Raw genomic sequence first — 20,140 nt, forward strand, 5'->3', positions numbered from 1 at the left:
ATTGTTTCACTTTTCAAATCGGATTCCTTTTTCTTTTCAGAGTTCAAAGAGGCGTTCATGCTTTTCGACAAAGATGAGGATGGCACAATTACAATGGTCGAACTTGGTGTCGTCATGCGTTCTCTGGGACAGCGACCGTCAGGTGAGTCTGATTAAACCGAATCTATTTCTAGCACCAAAGTTACTAGGTACGGCGCGAAGTCAATGTCTGAGAATGTTCGTCATTAGCGCGAAAAGCTTACCCCATAAATTGTTGTGAGGAGCGCGAGAAATTTTTTTTTTTTTTTTTTTTTTAAACAGGATCTACGAGTAACTGACGTTTGACATTTCGGGAATATCGGAGACCCCGACGTTTGAAGTCAAGTCAGACTCGTTTAATTGGACAGTTGAATTTTATGGCTGAGGAAATAAAATTGAACTCTGTGACAAAAATCATAGTTCGCGAGCGCGTACGAGGTTTTCGCTGCACGATTATCGAAATAATCAGAAAGCGGTGAAAAAAACGTATCAAAAAAATTGAAAAAATAAAAATAAAAAGAAAAATGGAAAACAAAAAGAAAATGGGTCGCAGAACGCTCGCAGAATTCGTATCTCATTCATTCCCCGTCACATTTTACGTTTTGCGATTGGCCCCGGGCAAACTAGAAGCTCGAACATGCCGCGATTTAACTTATCCTACGCGTAACTCTCGCCGCGCTGAGCTTTATATTCGCACCCGTAAATATACCGTTTCGAGATACGCTAAGCGAAAAGCTCTTTATTTTTTCCCCGCTGCAGCTATAGTGCGACGAACACATTTTTTTTTTTTCATTCCTTTTTCTTTTCCGTTCATTTCGTTTACCTCCGTTTACGCTGTGGATCTGTTTTTTTTTTTTTTTTTTTGTTCCCTGCCCACCGCGAGAGAAGGGGAGAAAATAAATTGAAAAAAAAAAAAAAAGGAGAAAGCTGGTCTATAATCGATTTTCTATTCTGTTTTCCATCGAACAGAAACCGAGCTTCGAGATATGGTGAACGAGGTTGACCAAGATGGAAACGGCACCATCGAATTCAATGAGTTTCTACAAATGATGTCTAAAAAAATGAAGGGCTCGGACGGAGAGGACGAACTTCGCGAAGCGTTTAGGTATGCAATTATTATAACTCGAGATGGACGCGCGACCTCCTCTGAATTTTGGATGCGTTATTACTTGATCTTCTCGTCGCGGATTACAGGGTATTCGATAAGAACAACGACGGATTGATTTCCTCGACGGAATTACGACACGTGATGACGAATCTTGGGGATAAACTTTCGGAAGAAGAAGTCGATGACATGATAAAGGAGGCGGACCTTGACGGAGATGGAATGGTCAATTACGAAGGTTAATATAAATTGATGGAAACAAAGTTGATAATCAAACATATCCAGGTCCATCGACCTCGAATAAAATTAATCAACCGAACATCAAGTTCATATCAATTCAGATCGAATTCAATATTTGAGGGATGCGTTTTTCTCGCGAATTAATTCTTACCTTTCACGCAACCAGAATTAGAACACGAACGATATCCTGGCGTATAATTACCATTGTACTATTCGATCTGTTTTTTTTTTTTTCTTCATTTCAAATCTCGTGACATTTGACTTACGTTTGCTTTTCCATAATCCGTAGAATTTGTGACAATCCTGACATCCAAGAATTAGTGATTGGATGTCGGAATGAGAGGAAACGACTACTGGCCTGAAGACTGCAGTGAGGATGACTATGGTATCGATCAAAAAACGACGAAAGATTTCAACAATTTCCGTGTTAAAACCTCTGCAGGAGAATCAGCACTAGCATCACCATCGGCTGAAACAGAAATTATAAATTTCTGTACCACATGACACCTGCCAAATCCCTCGCGGAGAATAACAATATTTATTTATCAACGCGACATACGCCTAATTATGTTCCTGCGTTATTATATGATAATGAACAAGAGATAAATAAAATAATAAATAATAAATAGTCATGTATGAAAACTTTAGTGTCTAATATCGATCATATTATGTATAATTAGATATATTTCATGAGAGCCTGAAATAACATTCATATTGTTATAGGAAAAAAAAAAAAAAAAAAAAAAAACTGAAGAATTAAAACAGAGTAAGCAAAAACTTGATAAAGAAAGAAAAAAAACTTTAATAAATCAATCAATATCTAGGCTTCGACAAAAATTCACGCAGATTGGTCACAACACTGTGCGGAAAAAGCTTGTTTGGAGAAAAAATCAAAGTTGTTCGTTTCATCTACTTTTGACAAAATAATTTACACAGGTACGTACATAAGTACAACGGCGTAAAACGCGTTAGAAGAGCGAGAAAAAAAAAAGGAGAAAAATCAAATCGAAATCGTATTGCAAAGCAGATGAGTTGCTAATTGTTACCATCATTTTTTTCTATCTTCTGCAACATAAGTTTCGTTAATTAAATTTCACTTCTGCAGAAAATATACACGACAACGTGTATTACGTGTAATTAATTGTATAACTAACTCGTAGCTGTTTTCAAATTACAACGTAAGATTGTAAGTTTAGTAAATAAATAAAAAATGAAAACAAGGTTGCTCCTGAAACAATCAACTGAGCTTCGGTTAGCGTATCTATTCTACTATTACTACTAATTGTTACAACTACTACTACTACTACTACTACTACTACTACTACTACTACTACTACTATTGATACTCGATATAACGCTATAGACTTTTGTTAATTGATTTACCATTTGATTGGCACCGGGCCTATTAATCATCAAATAATACTACAATTATTTATCAACGTAAGTCAATCACAATTATAATATTTCACTGAATTGTGTACATATACATAATTAATACCATACACCATTTCTCAATTAAAGGCAAATATGTCTAATAGATTTTGAAGTTTTTTTCACAAAGAAAAAAATCATAACAAAGACAAACGAACAAGAAATTAGAAAATTCTAAGCAAAATGAGAACGTGGTGAATTGATAAATTATCTTTATCGCACACGTCTGATATACTTATATATATAGGTATATATTTAACGAACGGATTAGTTATCTTCTCTTATACACATATGGCATAGCGAGTGATATTCATAAAATGCATTTTATTTAATGCGGCAGACTATAAGATTTGAGAAAATAATGTTAATTCAAAGAAATAAGAAAAATTCAATATATACGTATTGATGATAAAAAAAATACAAGAACATGTTATGATTAATGTGAAAGTAGGTTGTATATGAATATTATTTATATATATACATATATATAATGTAATGTTGAATATTATACTGTTGAAATTTTATATAGATATAGACAATAATTTGTTATTTTCGAATAATTTCCAAAAATTATTAGATATATACGTACGCATTTATGTACAACGTGTAATAACGTATAGTTCGAAACTCGCGGCTATATAGTTTCGTTGTAGATTTCATTTATATGTATGAATATATCGATTCTTGTCTTAAAAATGATATAATAACCATAAAACGCTTCGACAGAAAAACATAAAATAGAAGAAATAAAAATTAAGGGAGAAAAAAATCGTATGATTAACGATGTAAGTCACTCAAAAAGTAGTAATTCATAACGTCCCAAAGACAATACCTTATGAAATGGTTTTAAAAAAAAAATTCTATACATTGAAAGTTTTTTCTCAAATTAAGATAAACATATATACATAAATATATATATATACCTATATAAATTCGTATAGGTCACATGTAATATTGTTAAATATTAATTGTAATTAACGTACGTTAAATGATTATCAACGTTATAATTTTCCTTGAACTATTACGTGCAAATTTACTTCGACGAAATAACGAAAATCTATACGTAATTAGTTTTTAGTTTTCTCAATTTTTTTTTTTTCTCGGCGTATTCGAGATATATAACACGTCTACGGGTGGCAGAATCGCAGAGGAACGTTGAAGTTAAATACGACGTAATTAATGAATCTAAATACGTATAGAATATCATAACGTTTGGAGGTTTATGAAATGAGCGTATCCATGGAAACGAAACTGGAGCAGACACCGGGCGAGCCTTTGAGTTTGCGACTAAAACCGTGAATTAATTTTGCAAATATGTTCGCACGTGATGTGGATGCACTCCGTTCCATATCGGATGACTTTACCACACCACGCGCGTATTATTTTATACGAATCAAAGTTTTTATTCGTTATACGTTTCGTACGGGCCTGATTGAATTCTTTCGATCGTTTAATCCGAAACAATTATACACGCCTATAGGATCTATATTCAATTACATGACCTTATGATATTCATCGATATCACAATCTAATTAAAAAACAAAAATATTTTTCTATAGATCGCCGACGAGCGCGCGTCAAGAAATTAACAAATGGGAAATAAAAAAACGATTAAAAAAAAAAGAAAGAAAGAAATACGACTAAAGATATTTGTGTTACTATTGTACAATTATGTCACAGATAGACGAACGATAATTATTATATCTTCTAATTAATATAAATTATAATTGAAGTCTTCCGTTCATTCTTATTGTTAGTAATATAACCGCATTTGATACATCATCCATCCATTTCGTATCCAAAATGAAGGATATGACGTATCGATAAGCTTTCCATTTATATTTTCTCAGTTTTTTTTTTGCGATAATTTTTAGTGGCACCTGTAATTATTTCAATTTCTCAATCAAGTAATGCAAGATATCCCTTCTTTTGAACAAGACAACCCCTGCTGTTATTCATGTTAGAGTATACTCGTTGAAAATATGAGCAAAATTAAAATTTACAATCTGGATCAAAAACTAAAATTTTCGAAGATCAAAGCAAACTGAAGAAAAAAATCCTAAATGATTAGATCCGCAGATGATTTAGCAAGTATAATACCCCGTATATGTAATATTACAAACCGTTTCAGCTATGTGTAAAAGTTGCGGTGCCGCGTATAATAAATGAATATTAAAAAAAAATACATGTCAAAAAGAAGGAATAATAATTGCATCCGCTGGACGATGCGTTTAAATGTAATAAGAGCGCGTACACACGTCATAATTACAATATAGATATATATAAGAGTACATCATCATCGTGCCGCATGATTATTTGGGTAGAAAAGATATTATATACGTACATACGTAGGCTAATCACACTACCTAATTAGAGGATGTACGGTTGTATCATTAGAGAATAAAAATGAAAAAAGAGAAAAAAACTTAAAAAGAACATTTACCAAAATGTAAAAAGGGGGAAAAAAAACAAGAAAATGATGAGGAACATGAATCAATCGATATACCGTTGATAATATACACTTTGGAAAATCTGACGGAAGAAAGTAACTCACCATCAAAGGTCCAAGCGAACTAAAATCGAATAAATAAATATAGAAGATAAATGAATAGATAACGTTCTGGCTGAATTGATTAAATCGTTGAATTTCTATGTCTATATTCATCTTGTAACAATGATAATAATGATAATTGTTATGATAGAAAACTATCGAAGCACGGCTTACTTGCTAATCGCAGGAACTTCCTTTTCTCTCTATTTCTCTCTAAACATATATATCTGTAATTCTTGTATTGAACTAATTATGCAAACAGGAGAAGAAAAAAAATGTTCTTTTTCTTCTCTTTCACATGAAGCATAATTAGTTAATATTGCCTACCAAATGCGAGTTCATAATGTATAATTATGTGTAAATATTTATACATTTTAGTACGTAAATTATTTCGATTCGATGGCTTTGGATGCAGAAAGCAATTGATGAGATAAATAATTACGTTGATAATACACCGTATGTATACATTCACGATCAAAATATGCAAGTGGATAATAGTTATTATAATAAGAAAATGTCTTTCATTATTATATATTAATTAATCAAGTACAAGTTACGTAGAAATGAAACCATATATAAGTATAACAAATAAATAAATATATATATATATATATATAAATAAATGTAAAATACGTCAGTCGTAAAATGCAGACTGTACAGGTGTCTCATTGCAAGCGAAGAGAAACTCGAGAAACCAAAATGAAAAATGAAAAATGAAAAAAAAAATGAAAAATGGAAAATTACAAAAATGAAAAATATCCTAAAAGGTACAAGCGGAATCAATTTAGGGTAAAATCTCTATAATATATACGACGCTATTATAGGTACACGAAAAGGCGATTATATTATGCGACGTATATATGTATGTTATACATACAAAATATACCTACATATATCGTTGAATATTTATAAAAATGAAACAAAAAAGAAAAAAACCAAAAAAATGGACATTAAACGAAACGAAGAAAATTAAAAGTGGGGTATATGAGAAAAAAATATAATTATATCGCTGAATAATATTTATATTTTTACTTCTGAAATTTTTAAAATAACGTTTGTTGATAACGTTATTTTTTTTTCTAGAGTAAACATTTAAATAATTGTCATTAATAAATCTACGACGAAACGTGGCTCATATTGATATTATACACATATAAGTATATGTGTACTTTTCACGGTCACACTGCAAGAATAATTTATTTTGACGAAAGAAAAAAAAAAAATTCATATTTTATTGACACGAGACATGATATACGATAATTATTTCATCTTGCCATCCCTGCAGTCGCATCATTGAAAATCGAACACACGATTTATTTTGTTATTAATCATTGTCTGAAATTTTATACAAATTTTTCACCGCCCAGAATAAAATAAAATAACTAAATGAGTAAATAAATAAAATAAATTACAAAATGTTAAGTAATCAAATAAATCAAATTTAAAACGATTTGTAGAAGAGAAACAGAAGAAAAAAAAAATAGTCCAAAAGTTAAAATATAGAGACAATTGTTAATCGAAAAAGCTGACTTGGTAATTGTTCAGGATGTTCAATTTAGGGATCCATTGAAACGTGACGAGATACGAGAAATAGAACTGCTTTTCACAAATGTGTGTTCAGGGTAAAAAGTTGCATGGTTTTTAAATAAATTAACTTACCGGTGATATATCTCGGCTGATTAGTAGATAATTGCCCACCACTGGAAGAATGCAGTGCATCGGCGATGCTCGGTTCGGATGATTTCGATCGGCATTTATTCAAAGATATGGATAAATTTTTAATTGGTTTTTATTAACGTTCTCACCTTATAACTGTAGTCTGATACGAAACCAACGCCGTAGAATTCCCAATGAGGACTGCGGAGTAGGCTCCGGAAATGTTTGCAATTCGACGTAACCCAACGCGTAGCGTCGCGACCTTTGTCATTGAAAACAAACCGGCGTGTTATGATTTCGAGGTACATACCTAACATAAATCTGAAATATTGCACGTTGACCTGAGAACGCGTAGTTCGAACAATAGTTCTGTATCATCAGAAATATTTCAATGGGCCTTTTTTAAATGGAACATTTTTTACAATTGCATCAATGGAACTGATGAAAAAAAATTAATCAAAATGAAAAAAAAAAAAATAAAAATCTTTGTCCTCGTTTTTTCCCACCTTTGTAAGAATATTATTATATAGGTGTGTAAACTTTTGCTATCTAGGTATACATACATGAAACATAAAGATAAAAATGGAGTAAAAACTGAAATAAAAGAAAAAGACGCATCCATAAAAAATTCTATCCACGTTTCGTCGTAAGGACGAAAATTATAAGAGGAATCAAATCGAAGAAAGAGAGATGGAGAGGAGAAAGAAAATTGAATGAAATTTAATAATAAAGAGAATTATATATAAATATATATAAACGTTGAAGGGTTACGAGGCGAGAATGCAGCCGTATGTGTGGTGTTCCGTGTATGTAAAACATGTTACGTGTTAATTCGATAATGTAAGATGTAGAGAGTGGCATTAAAGAAGAAGAAAAAAAAAAAAACATGAAAGGTGAAGAATTGTACCAGAGGGATATACATATGTATGGAATTATATCTAAATACAGCCATTTTTTAATGGACTCACCCAAAAATTGTCTTCTTGTATTCCCTCCAACGGTTCTTGAAATATAGACGCGGGACCGAGCGGGTCTCCGGAAATTATGATTTATAGAGAAACGAAGGATAACATCGACTCGCATTGACTTAGAAGAATCGTTTATTTAACATCAAAATAATTACCACCATTCGTACAAACGAGTCACAGAAATATCATTGGTTTTAACTTATTCGCTTATTCTTGTTCATTTTTTTGTTTATTTCAATTACTCAAGGTTTAGTTTTTAGTATATTTAAAAATTCAACGTTTCATCGACCCACCTTTCTACAAATGGAATGGTCATGCTCGAGAATCAATCGACCAAACGCTCCAATTAGAAAAAAGATTATCTGTTAAAAATCAGCTTAAGAAAACAAAAAATGACATGCATCGAACGGTTCGTTTCTCTGTTACTACAATTTTTCACAAATTATTCCACATGTACATGTTTTATAAATTGTAAATACATCGGAAGCTTTTCACGATCGCACGTTGTAAAAATTATCTTATTTCAATTGATGAAAATTTCTTTGATTATTCATTCACGTATATACATAGATATACCATTTTAAAATACCCATGTGGCTAAATCTCGATCTAATTGTAAATTCATTATGAACTAGATTTGGGCTATACTCACCAATTGTATTTTTAAATTCTTCCAAAATTTTCCGATACCTTACAATTAATTTTTAATTTACACGTAACAGATTTTACTAAATCCGTAATATAGTTATGCTCATCAGGTTTCCTACAGGTAAAAGGGTTTTCAACATTGATTCACATTTTCTTGCTGAGATTCGTTGTCAGCAATTCTTACACTTTGTTTTTTTTTTTTTCTTTTTACGGGGAAAACATCTTATTAATTAATTTCTCTCTCATCATCATTCATCGAGTAAAAATAAAAGGCTCGTTTTACGCGCTACTATTTATTCAGGCCTAAGGAGATTATTTCTAAGGTAATGAATAATTTATGTATGCATTTATACAAGATACAATATATTTGTTAATGTCAAGTTTTTTTTTTTTCTTTTTTTTTTTTTGTGCAAGGGCCGACACGTTGATTGACAAAAACAATATCATTCACGTCCACGTCGTCCATATACCGATCAGGGGAATGGCTATAGAATACAATGCGTTGCTACATTGCGAACCCAAGACTCGTAAGTAACAAAAGTCGGCTTTGGTATTTTCCAATTGATTCGGGTTTCAAAAAGTGGAAACACAAAAACCGATAATTAATTTGTTTTCTAATTAAGCTACCAACCATTCGTCCCAGGATCGATAAAACGACGGACGACCGTACAGCCAGTTTCTCCTTATTAATAAATTTAGGCATTTTATTTTTTGAATAAATGTTTATAATTCGTCCCTTAGTAGGGTGTATCTGTTTTTGCTCGGTGCTAATTTTTTAAATGTCGATTCTGGAGGCATGGTCGGTACTTTGACTTGACCACTTATTTGGTTATCTTCTTGTTCGGATTGATCAGGCCCATAGTGGAACTCACGATGCAATTTTCCTGAGTACAGATCCTGCAGGAAGCTCTTTAATTTACCAGGTACGAATATATCTTGAAAATTTGGGAATAAATACATGTGTCTAAAACTATCTATCGCTATCAGCGGAAGATCGGAGGTACTCTTCCCCAAATGATGTAACGGGTGCGCGAACTTTAAGCCATCGGCAGTCAGGAAATTGATGCTTTCTGTAAAGAATACATACTCAGCGCATTGGTAAGGTGCCGGTCGAAAACGGCCGATAATGATTCACATCGAGTGAGGATTCTATACGCACGTTTCTCTTCTATAAGGGATCCAAGAACAATATCTTTATAAGCTTTGACACTCTCCGTGTCGTCAGGCTTGTGGAAGAGTATGAGGAACGGCAGACCCTCCTCAGTGAGCTCCTCCGCATTTTCAAATGTAATTTCTCTGACTAGCGGCACGCATTTTTCTTGAGCCCATATGTTTAGCTCATCGAAAGTTTTCATGCTTCCCGTGTAAGTTTCGTCTTCGTCGTTAGACAATGCTTTGTCAGATCGAAAAACTATAATCGGTTGACCCGGCGGGTGCATAGCTTGACTCGCTTCGCTATAATTAATAATTATAGGGCTACTTTTGAGAAAGTACTAACGACGATTGAGCAGATTTTTGATATTAATGTGTAGAGAAACCCAGATAAAACAAAGCAACTCAAAGCGCTTTCATTACATAAAGTCGTACGGAAAAAAAAAAAACAGCGTGTGGCTATCACAAGATTTTCGTCATGTGATAGAATGTACTGAAATTAAAGTGTCCTTAGTATTTTTACCCTAGCGATGAAGCTAGGAAACCATAGAGGGGGAAGAAGCAACGAGCTATTTAATTGAAACGGGTAGGAAGGTCAATTTTACTTACACCAAATTAAAAAGCTGTCCAAATTCACAGCTTTGATTGTGGCAAGGGCTTGTCAGATCAAACAATCAAAATATTATTAAACATTACAAACAGCCATACGACAAAATTCGTCTTCTAAATCAACGCAATGGTTTTTGGGTGGAAATGTGCACATATATCATTCACGTAGAGAAAATGACAATCTGATATCACGAGAATTTTAGCGCAATAATTTTACTCGGGAATATCCCAAGTAACAATTTTAGATCTACACGATATAAATAAACATTTTTATCACAGAGAAAGTTGCAGACACATCGGAATCATGCTTGCACAAGCATAAAAAAAAAATATATCAGCAGGATATAGTTAAGCCTGATAAATAATATCTGGTTAATCATCAGCTATGGCACTTACCCAAAACCCACATGAAACTGGCAATCATCTTTAAGGTTGGTAGCCACTCTACGAAACATTTGGTATTCTGGTACATCTTTTCGGTCAAAGTACCCAATGATCATTCGTTTTTTATCATCAAGCTCAGTTAATTCTTTGAGTTGGAAGAATTCTTTAATTGGATCTTCCAGTTGCTTTCTAACAAACTGTACAAACGCTTCCGTAGAACGCTGACCCCTGTATTCTCTTTTAGTCGGTTGCCCATTTCTTATTACTTTTAAAGTGGGATATTTTGAGATGTGAAACCTCGAAGCAACGGAAGCTGATACAAGAGAATTCATGAATGGGGAACATCTTCAAGATGTATGTCTACAAAGAATAATCTACTGAAGTTTACTTGAATACTTACATTCAGCATCGCAATCTACTTTTCCCATCACAACTTTCCCTGCCTCGGGAAATTCTGCAGCTACTTTGTCTGCTGCTTCATCAAATATTGGAGCCAACAAACTGCTGAAGCGGCACCATTCCGCATAGAAGTTTATAAAGACTAATTCATTGGATGCTGTAACAGAAAAAAAATCAAACCATTAACAAGTAAACCAACCTTTATCCTATATCTTCCTACAGCTCCCAATAATACAATCAAAATAAAAAGCCTTGAAATAACTGAACGAATTTAATAAAGTTTATTGCCATGGCCTAAAAGTGACCTGGATAAAGTTTTTTAATTGAATTTCCAACGATGTTTTCTTTTTCAGGTAATTGAAACAGCTGTTATTTGAATATCTAATATAAACAAATGTGCACTCTGTCCCACAAAAACTGTATGCATGATTAACATTGTTGTATAACCTTGGTTAACAAGAGTTTCACAGAAACTGATTAATAGTGAAATAAAGTAATATCTCACCTAACGTCATGTCGATGTTACCCTGCGTAAGCGAAACTGCACCGCTGTCCACAGGGCTGTATAATACTTGAAACTGCAAAATAAGAAAATTAAATAATATATGTTATAATTCAACATTGGTAATAGAATTTGGAAACCGAAAAAAGGAACACAAAATGTGTTTCTATTGATATGGAAATGCAAATTCACAGGTGCTCGACGTGAAAGTATTCCAGGTGTAACAGAGGTTAGAAAACAAACAGTTTCTAGGTTATGACAACATTGATAGAAAGCTGGAGACTGGATCGGTCGAATTTTAAACAGGGATAAGTGGAATGATAGCTTGGGTTGGACGCGAATAGAAAATTCAACAGACTGTTATATCTGACAGGAAGCTAAACCGCAATTTCAATATCTCATGTGACAGTTTAGTGTTGTTTCCATTCTGTGAAAAGCACGGATTTTCATATAGTTTTTCAGTAATCAAAACTCACCATAAAGAAAGAGAAAAATACGAGCTTCATGCTCGAAATATCACTTGAAAACCACATTCTACACTCTTATATTAATAACATTTAAACCGACTCAACAGACGTCGGCGAACTGCCGTACAAAAGTTATGATATTCGGAAGTCTGCCACTTTCAATGCTGGCTCTCACCTACTACACTAGTACAACATACAGAGCACGTCACGTCACAAACTTTCCCGTATATCGATGGTGGGCGCAAACCACGTGCGAGACCTCGAGACATATCGATCTCCACAGATGGGCACGTTGCTGTGTCTGATTCGAGTTCTACTGGCCAATTGCTGGCGGAATTACAACACCACATGACCATTGTCGGAGATTCAAACGGAGGATTTGAAAGTTCCTCGTCCCAACAATGAAAAAGGGGTAATCTCTTTCGAATAATCGGGCATCGCCGAATGTCTCGGGTCCTGAACGAGTCCATGACTAGCACAATAAAATGCAATAAAACAATCATCGCTCCCTAATCTTTGAATAAAGAGAAGATTATTTGAAATAGAATGCAACAAAAGGACCAACTCAGGTGCAGACTCCGCTCTTCATAGTCATGCATCTTCAGGTACTCGCCCATGCGATGTATTGCACTCTGTACATAATCCTCTTTGAGCCACTTTGAGGCTCGGTAAGGGTTTAACAATAATTTACGACCAAGACTCCGAAATTTTTCAATGGCACACACTTGGCTCTCTCGTAATCCACGGATAAGCCATAATTTACAACAAAATCCAATTTCTCAACGTTTATTTAACGGATTCCCATTTTTCTGTATCATCCTGAGGTAGTCTCGCTAGACTTGGTCAAACGCCTATGAAAGCATCATCGATCCATTGATTTCATCTGGAACTGAAAACGAGAAGGACATAGCCCGTGATAAGGGAGATGAGAAAAATAATACCACATGGGTGCATGTCGAGTGCATCGTTCAAAAAATAAAGATTATCAAATAAGACGGAGAACTGTACGTTGACGTAGTAAATTTAACAAATTTCACTACTATGAAAACTCTTGCGGTATTCCCCTTTTCCTTTTTAATCCTAACGATCAACTTCACACATGTGTTAACCTGATGAAAAAAGAAAAAAAAAAGATTCAAAAGGTCCACGTTGTATGACAGCCCGCGAAGCATATACCAACGACCGGTTTCCATTATACGTGAGCTTCCGCGAATAGCTTTGTCAGCCAAATGTCAAACGAGGAATAACGTTTCGTGTAGAGTTAGCAAAGTCTGGTTATATAGGATAGACGAGTCCACCCAAAAGTCGGCATTTTTAAGAGAGCCACGAGCCACGGGGGGTAGACTTTGAAAATGCCGATGTCAATCCAGCCTCTGGACCACGCGCCCTGTTCCCGGCTGGTCAGTTTTTCGGATTGTAAAAAATTTCCGTCCCATATACCGAAGGAACTCGTCAACCAAAATACGTAAGAATGAAAATTTCAAAATCTGCAGTTTCCCTAGACCCGCAAGTCGTGGAAAAAAACGGACGTTCAATCCTGATCATTCGTCGTTATCATCCGACTTAATCCCTCGATGATCCTCGCGCGTTCGATGATATTCGAGGACCTGCGCTGTTCTCGCTGTACTTTAGATTCTTGAACCCGAAGGATCGGGGTATTTGGGGCGGCTGGGTTACCCGGGTCCAGGATAGTCAGCCACTTAAATATCAGGGTTCTTTGTTCGGCACTGGTCTTGCCTTTGACAGGCCGCCAGCTACACGGAAAATGTTGACATAAATATCATTTATATGTCCCGGGGTCCGTGGGGCCATTCGAGAGTTGAGAATCTCGTCGAATATACACGCGGCACCCGATGCTGTTGTGACGTTAATTCCTTTCCCCGTGAACGGATGAAATGGTAAATCACAAGACTTCGGGCAATAAAATCGGACTCAGGTGTAACCGAGCTGCTCGAAGTCGAGCCTGCGCAACGTCCGACAAGGGTCGTAAGGTGGCCAGCGGGACGGAGGACTTCTTGTTAAATCACACGATTATGGAATTCTTTTTGAAAGGGAAAATTTATAAAATCGTAAACCGGCTAGATACGGCTCTCGGAGTCATTGTCGGTCGGAATTATAGTTAGAATTCTTCCAGCGCGATATTCAGAATCGTAAGATACCGGCATCCAAAAACCACAAGCATTCCCAACACGCGTAATGGCGATCGAATGAAATCGAGAATGCCTTTCGCGCTGTCCGACCGAATCACCTTCGCGTCTCTGCTTCTGCTACTTCCTGTATACATAGAATAACGAATAGTTCGTCGGTCTTTTTCGGACTGCACTTGTCAATCGGGGTGAAGGTATGCTACGGTACCTGTTCAATAAATACACGTATTATACCTACTCGTACCTTTATATCTGAAGTAACGTTGAACAGTTCGCCGCGGAGTCTTTGACACTGGACACAGTGGAACGACTGCTAACGTACACCTACATACACAGAGCTACGGGCTAAACGGACCCGGGTCCAAAAGTCCCGCCGCTCGAGGCAATTCGACAAACGAAGCTGTTGAAAGATAAAACCACACAATGCGCCCCGGGACTCGTTCTCTCCGCAGGACAAACGACGGCCAATTCTCGTTTCCTCGAAATATCGGAATACTGGAAGTTTCGGACCACGAGGTGGACCGCCATGCAGCTTGGTGTGAACCACCTCTGATTTTAACTTCTGGCTGACACACGCACGATTCGACTCGGCTCTTTTTTCTCGCTTCTTTTTCTTATCTCGTTCTTGTTCGCTTCTGATTCGGCGGAGGGAGAAGTTCAACGGATCGCTCGATTCGATTCAGATATCGATGATGCATGTTTTACGCGTTTCCGGACTTGGGAGGGGTAAAAAATGAATCCAGATGAAACGAAACTCGTGCAGCTTCGACGGACTTCCCGGTAATTATTCTTGGTTTACTCCGGCGATTTCTCAGATCCGCAGATCCGATGAACAGAACAGTTCGGTCCCCGATGAGTTTTCGAATATATAATCCATTCTCGATGGGACGCTCAGGTGAATCGTTGTATTTTCGTATCAAATAGTATTTTACGGCTTTACCTGGAACGTCGTGGGCTATTTTCTAAGAGAAGCAATTATCTATTTTAATTTCCTTCGCTCTTGACATGGGATGCGGATACGTGTTTGATCAGTCCGACCTTGCGCTCTCCTATAGCTGGTCGACTATATTCCGAAGGTTTGAGTCGGTTTTTCGACGATCCAACGGCTACAGCAGTTCACCCGTATCTACACAGTTCCCCGTTTATCCCTCGACCATCCTCTCGGCAGACCGAAAACTAACCGAAATCCTAGGAGTCCGTTCCTGGAGGCTGACACACAAATCATATCCTCGGCATATACTACAACCTAGACTACAAAACACCCTCGCAACAAAAGCGTTATACCGCCGCCGCCGTTAGAACAAAAAGGTCCGGTAGTAATTAAAACCGGCCGACTTAAAGATGAACCCTAAAAAAATTACCGAATCCCTGCGCGTCCTCGTGCAGCCACCTTCACGAGAAAGACGAAAAATTCTCTCACAGCCCAAAAATCGTCGCTCATCTCCCTCCAGATTTTCGGAAAAAAAAAAAAAAAAAAAAAAAAACGAAAAATCGCCAATCCACTCGTATGCGTATACGTAAGATCGACAAAACACGAGTTACATTTTTGGGGGCGTGTTGTTTTAAGATATATCTCGAACGAAGTTCACCTGTACCTAGACAACGGGTGGTACACCTATACAGTTATTATTTCGGTATCGACTTTTGGGATTATTTTTCAACGGTTTAGGAGGAATTGTTCACGCGCACTGGACGTACTCCCGCTGTACCGCAAATCCGTACGAATAAGGCGGTGCGAAAAGTCCCTGACTTCTTAATCCCAAACTACAGAGGAAAATGCGAGAGGATTTTCCAGCCAAAAGAATATCTACACTACTGTCCGCTGCATCTGTGTATATTACGGTCGTATACGTTCACCTACACTCGTAACTTTTACTTCCATAGTTCGAATATATTTATAAAACGGTAGTTTTTTTTCTCTCCCAAACTCATCGCGCGTGTACCGACGTAGACCTGACCCGGTGCAACCGAACGGTATTACCATGTAAATTCACGTTCATTTCGTCCGACTCCTGCAACACCTGCAACCTGTCGAATAATTCAGTTCGGAAGATACCGTAAGCTCGACAATTTGGTGAAAAAAAAAAAAAACTTTCTTATTATTATTCCTCGTATTTTATACGAACCTTTCGAGGGGTTTCACTTTTTCGATTAGTTTTACTTTCGAAACACGTTCCGGAAATCAGCGACGTTTCAAAGTCTGAGGTGAAAAGTCGCATCTGTTTTACGAAGTCACGGAGGGGGTTTGAAAAATGCAAACCGTGTAACCTGGACAGTGTAAATAATATGAAGTACAGTTAATCCAATTACGGGTGAACATGGTGTGGTCAAAATTCAACAAGTATTAATAGCGTTGTCGCTCCCAGATCATCTGGGATTAAAAGCTTATTAGATATAATCTTCATTATCTGGTTAACTTGTCAAATTGTTTTCTAACTTTGAGTTTCATTTTCAGAGAAGCTGCGTTGTGTGTCTCTCCCACGGTGTACGACTACCTTCTCTAAAATTTCAGGCTCACATTATCCCTGAATAATATTTTGCAGCCGTTATAATTCCCGTAATCGCGACAGTCGGTGCGCTCGTGATCCACCACAACAAGGGATTACCGCACGACCATCGAAGTTAAATTCGAGCTTTTTGGATTAACGGAAAATATAAGGAAGCCCGTAAATTTCTTCATCTTCTATTCGCCAAACGTTCGCGCCAGGTGAAAACCCCACGGCGAAAGAATTTCCTAACGATACATACATAATACAACGATTCTCGAGTCGCAATTTTCGCCCAATCACCAGGGATGACTGTGCCGGTGAATTTTCATTTTCGAATCCTCGGCTAGTTCCGCAACGAAAAAAAGTAAAAGAAAAAATAATAATCGGGATTAAATTCAACAGAACGCAGAACCCCGCGGACCCTCGACAATGGTGTGGGTTACGTAATTGTTCGATGACGTCACAATATATCAGAGCGCGGCGTTCTTTGAACGTTCAGAAAATTCTCACGGGGTGTTTGCGGGCGTCCTGAAAAAGGCACCCCGGATTCACCTTTATTATTTCCATTCGAAGCTCGACACTGATGCTGCTCAATGGCTCGTACATACACATATACACGGGGACCGACCGTATTGAACGCGTATAACGTCGGGGATTCTCGCCTATTCTGTGTCCGAAGGGAAAAGAGAAGACGCGCAACAGGTCGTATTGTCAAAAGGGTTCCACCGATCCCATCCCCTGCGGAGGAGCTATTCTAAGGACCACGTTTGTACATATATATATCAAACGAAACTTGAAATTTAGCGAACGTGGAACAGGTTCGTTTATGGGACGTTTTTCAAACCGAAAAACTAGCACACGTTACATACGTCGGGGTTACGTTGATTACGATGTAAAAAATTTAAAACGTAAAGCTCGGAGGGTGTGATTTTGGACGGGTGATAATCGGAGGCTGACGAATCGATGTTGAATTTTTAACGATCGTACGTAGGGCTGATATTGTCGGGGTGCAGTGTGGCGATAAACGAGCCGTGAAAACGTTGAATCAACGGTGTGTAAAGTTAAAAACAAACATAATTTCGTAGCTGCTTTTGTGCGGCCTGTGGTACCGGTTGAATCGGCCCACAGTTCTTTTGTCTATAAATAGCCGGTAACAAATGAGGATTTGGCGGGCATTGTTCGCAGTCCCGAAAACCCGAGGAGCTACGGGATCCAAAAGTCGAAATCCCGTCTACGCCAACGGTGAACAGAACCAACACCGCAAGATTCTGAAACCCTGCGGACCGAATCCTTCCGCTGCAGCGCGGGACTGGATGATTAATGACGCCGCGTATACCGTACGCGTCTCCAGCGCCCGAGTCGACCCCCGTTCCCTCCGAAAAATCCCCGGGGGCCGTACGAAGGATACTCTCGAGTCATCGGAGAAAAAATAGGAAGAACACTCCGCGAACGAATGACGCGAGAAAACGACGCCGATTAAGGACGCGCGGCGCTGGTGAAAAATAAAACGGGGGAAACGGAATCTCGTTCGCCCGATTCGCGTATCCGCCGCTTTTCACGAACGACAAATTGCTCAGATTACACGAGCTATCCACCAGTTCTAATCTCTTGTTTACCGTAATCCTTGCGAGCTAACCCGATTACCCCTAGATCCGTGGGGCGGAGGTTGGACTGCGAAAGATTTTGGACTTGCGCGTCATCGAAACCGTAGAGAAGCGTTGCCTCTCATCGTCGGTCAGCTTCTGTTCGATCCTACGAGCTTTTAAAAGATCTGACGAGAATAAGGCCCTTCGAATTGCGCCTTTTTACGGTTAGTCTGGTTCCCGCAGAAGCTGAACTAGACTGGGCATAAGGTCGTATATAATGCAGCGTGTGAAAACTCAAAAAACTGCGAAAAACGATTCGCTCCATTAGCCTTCACGTTTTCTCTGCAGCTACGGCGCAAGTTGTGGGTCGCATTGTTCGATTGTATAGCTCTCTCTCTGTAGTCAGGGTGTTTAGCGTCTTCTTACCAAAATCCAGGTTACCTTAGACCAGGGTTACGACCAAAACTTCCTTCCAAGTCGGCGCCAAAAACGTTTTTTTTCTTCCTCCTGCTCTCGGACGTGAAGAATCCGAAATCTGAAGAGTGAGATGTGAAAGGGTAGAAAGCACAAGGAACGAACGCGACGTTTAATTAAAAAAAAGAATCCAAAATTTTCAATCGTCCCGACAGCACCTTTACGGGGAACGTGGCAGGTCACGGCGCATCATCGAGCAGATTAGCGTCTGTACAATTTTTTTGAAAGGTTGGCGTTGCGAGATAGTCGTGCGAGCAAAGGTATATACAGGCAACGTATCTCCACCTGATCCTGACTCAGGTTGCTTTCCTTTTTTCTCCGATTTTTTTTTTTTTTTCTCCTCTTCTATTTTCCGGCAAGGGATGATGTTCTTATACGTACGTTATATAGCTGTTCGTATAGTTTCTGTGCAGGTGGCAAACCCGCGGGGTCTTTCGTATCCCATAAAGAATGAAATCTATCGCGATGGGGGCATAAACGTCTGGCGATTTCTTCAAAAACTATAAACGTTCCTGAGTTACAACTGACGGGTGAATTCTTCCCGTTAACATATATATGTAGTAACCACTGAGAAAATATACACACACGGACCAACGATCATTACCAAACCCTGATGCACCTTTTTTTTCCGAAACGACGTTATTACGTAATTTTAGAAAATCGTGAAAAAAAAAAATTACGTCAACGACAATCGTTAGATCCGGGCGTAATTTTGCTTTGAAAATTTTACACGCAGATTTACAGATACAGTTCACAACTGTTAACGCGACAATAGCGAAATCGTAAGCGAGAGAAAAGAGAAAAAAAAGGTTCGGACTAGGTCACGGATTTTCGAAGCGAGCCTACCTCCTGATTTGCATCGCTCCACCGCGCCTGAATGTCTCGCAAATCACGCAGCTTCACCTTCCGAACGTTTTCTGGATCTTAACTTTTGCACCCCACTCAACAATTGGACACACTTTTCTCCCGTTTCAGACCTAAAAGACATTCCACCGGCCGTCTCGGGAGTCATTTGTATCCGGCCGTTTCCCTTTGTTTCTCCGCGCCGTTGACGAAGTCGGCATACCGCAACTGCAGCCGAAGACCGTCGTGAAACGTACGATGTAAATCGTGCAAAAAGCTCGAGCCAACTGTAGAGTAAAAAGTTGTTTTTATCGAAAGTTGAACATTGAAAAGCATACCTTTCAAAAAATAGGGGATGATTTTTAGATCGCAGAAGTCAAGCGCGGAATACCGTAGGGTTTACTGCACCTTCGCGGAAAGTTCGAGGTAGGTTCAAAAGGAAACCCCGCGGGAATTTCGGGTGGGTGGGGT

General features: G+C 37.7%; 2 protein-coding genes across 8 annotated transcripts in view; one reads left to right on the forward strand and one right to left on the reverse strand.

Moving 5' to 3' along the window:
• Positions 1–7,976, forward strand: part of LOC105690036 (neo-calmodulin-like) — an 82,553-nt gene extending 74,577 nt beyond the window's left edge. For 5 of the 6 annotated variants that reach the window (XM_020854672.2, XM_048654623.1, XM_012407517.3 and 2 more), the window contains 4 exons: positions 41–142; positions 988–1,123; positions 1,213–1,361; positions 1,653–7,976. In XM_020854672.2, the coding sequence (XP_020710331.1) occupies positions 41–142; positions 988–1,123; positions 1,213–1,361; positions 1,653–1,684 (419 nt within the window). In that variant the 3' untranslated portion in view covers positions 1,685–7,976. Of the gene's footprint in view, positions 1–40; positions 143–987; positions 1,124–1,212; positions 1,367–1,652 lie in introns of those variants that run through there. The other variant, XM_012407516.3, reaches the window with a different exon arrangement.
• Positions 7,977–8,083: 107 nt separating this feature from the next.
• On the reverse strand, positions 8,084–12,335 carry LOC105690045 (endoplasmic reticulum resident protein 44). 2 transcript variants are annotated; one of them, XM_048654622.1, is made up of 7 exons: positions 12,140–12,335; positions 11,667–11,739; positions 11,163–11,318; positions 10,775–11,075; positions 10,379–10,426; positions 9,777–10,072; positions 8,084–9,687 (listed from the first exon to the last, which is right to left on the reverse strand). In XM_048654622.1, the coding sequence occupies exons 1-7, from the start codon at positions 12,194–12,196 to the stop codon at positions 9,341–9,343; spliced, it is 1,278 nt and encodes a 425-aa protein (XP_048510579.1). In that variant the 5' UTR covers positions 12,197–12,335; the 3' UTR covers positions 8,084–9,340. The 2 variants fall into 2 exon arrangements, with proteins under 2 accessions (XP_048510579.1, XP_012262959.1); XM_012407536.3 differs by lacking the exon at positions 10,379–10,426 and having other exon boundaries at positions 12,140–12,331.
• Positions 12,336–20,140: the final 7,805 nt, after the last annotated feature.

This window comes from Athalia rosae, chromosome 4 (assembly GCF_917208135.1).
Source record: "Athalia rosae chromosome 4, iyAthRosa1.1, whole genome shotgun sequence".
NCBI classification, from domain to species: domain Eukaryota; kingdom Metazoa; phylum Arthropoda; class Insecta; order Hymenoptera; family Athaliidae; genus Athalia; species Athalia rosae.

Coding starts and splice junctions, on each gene's coding strand:
- LOC105690045 (XM_048654622.1), bottom strand. CDS start 12,196: ATGTGGTTTTCAAGTGATATTTCGAGCATGAAGCTCGTATTTTTCTCT. Junction 11,076..11,162: donor AGTAGATTGCGATGCTGAAT/GTAAGTATTCAA, acceptor CTCTTGTATCAG/CTTCCGTTGCTTCGAGGTTT. Junction 10,073..10,378: donor GGACAGCTTTTTAATTTGGT/GTAAGTAAAATT, acceptor TATTAATTATAG/CGAAGCGAGTCAAGCTATGC.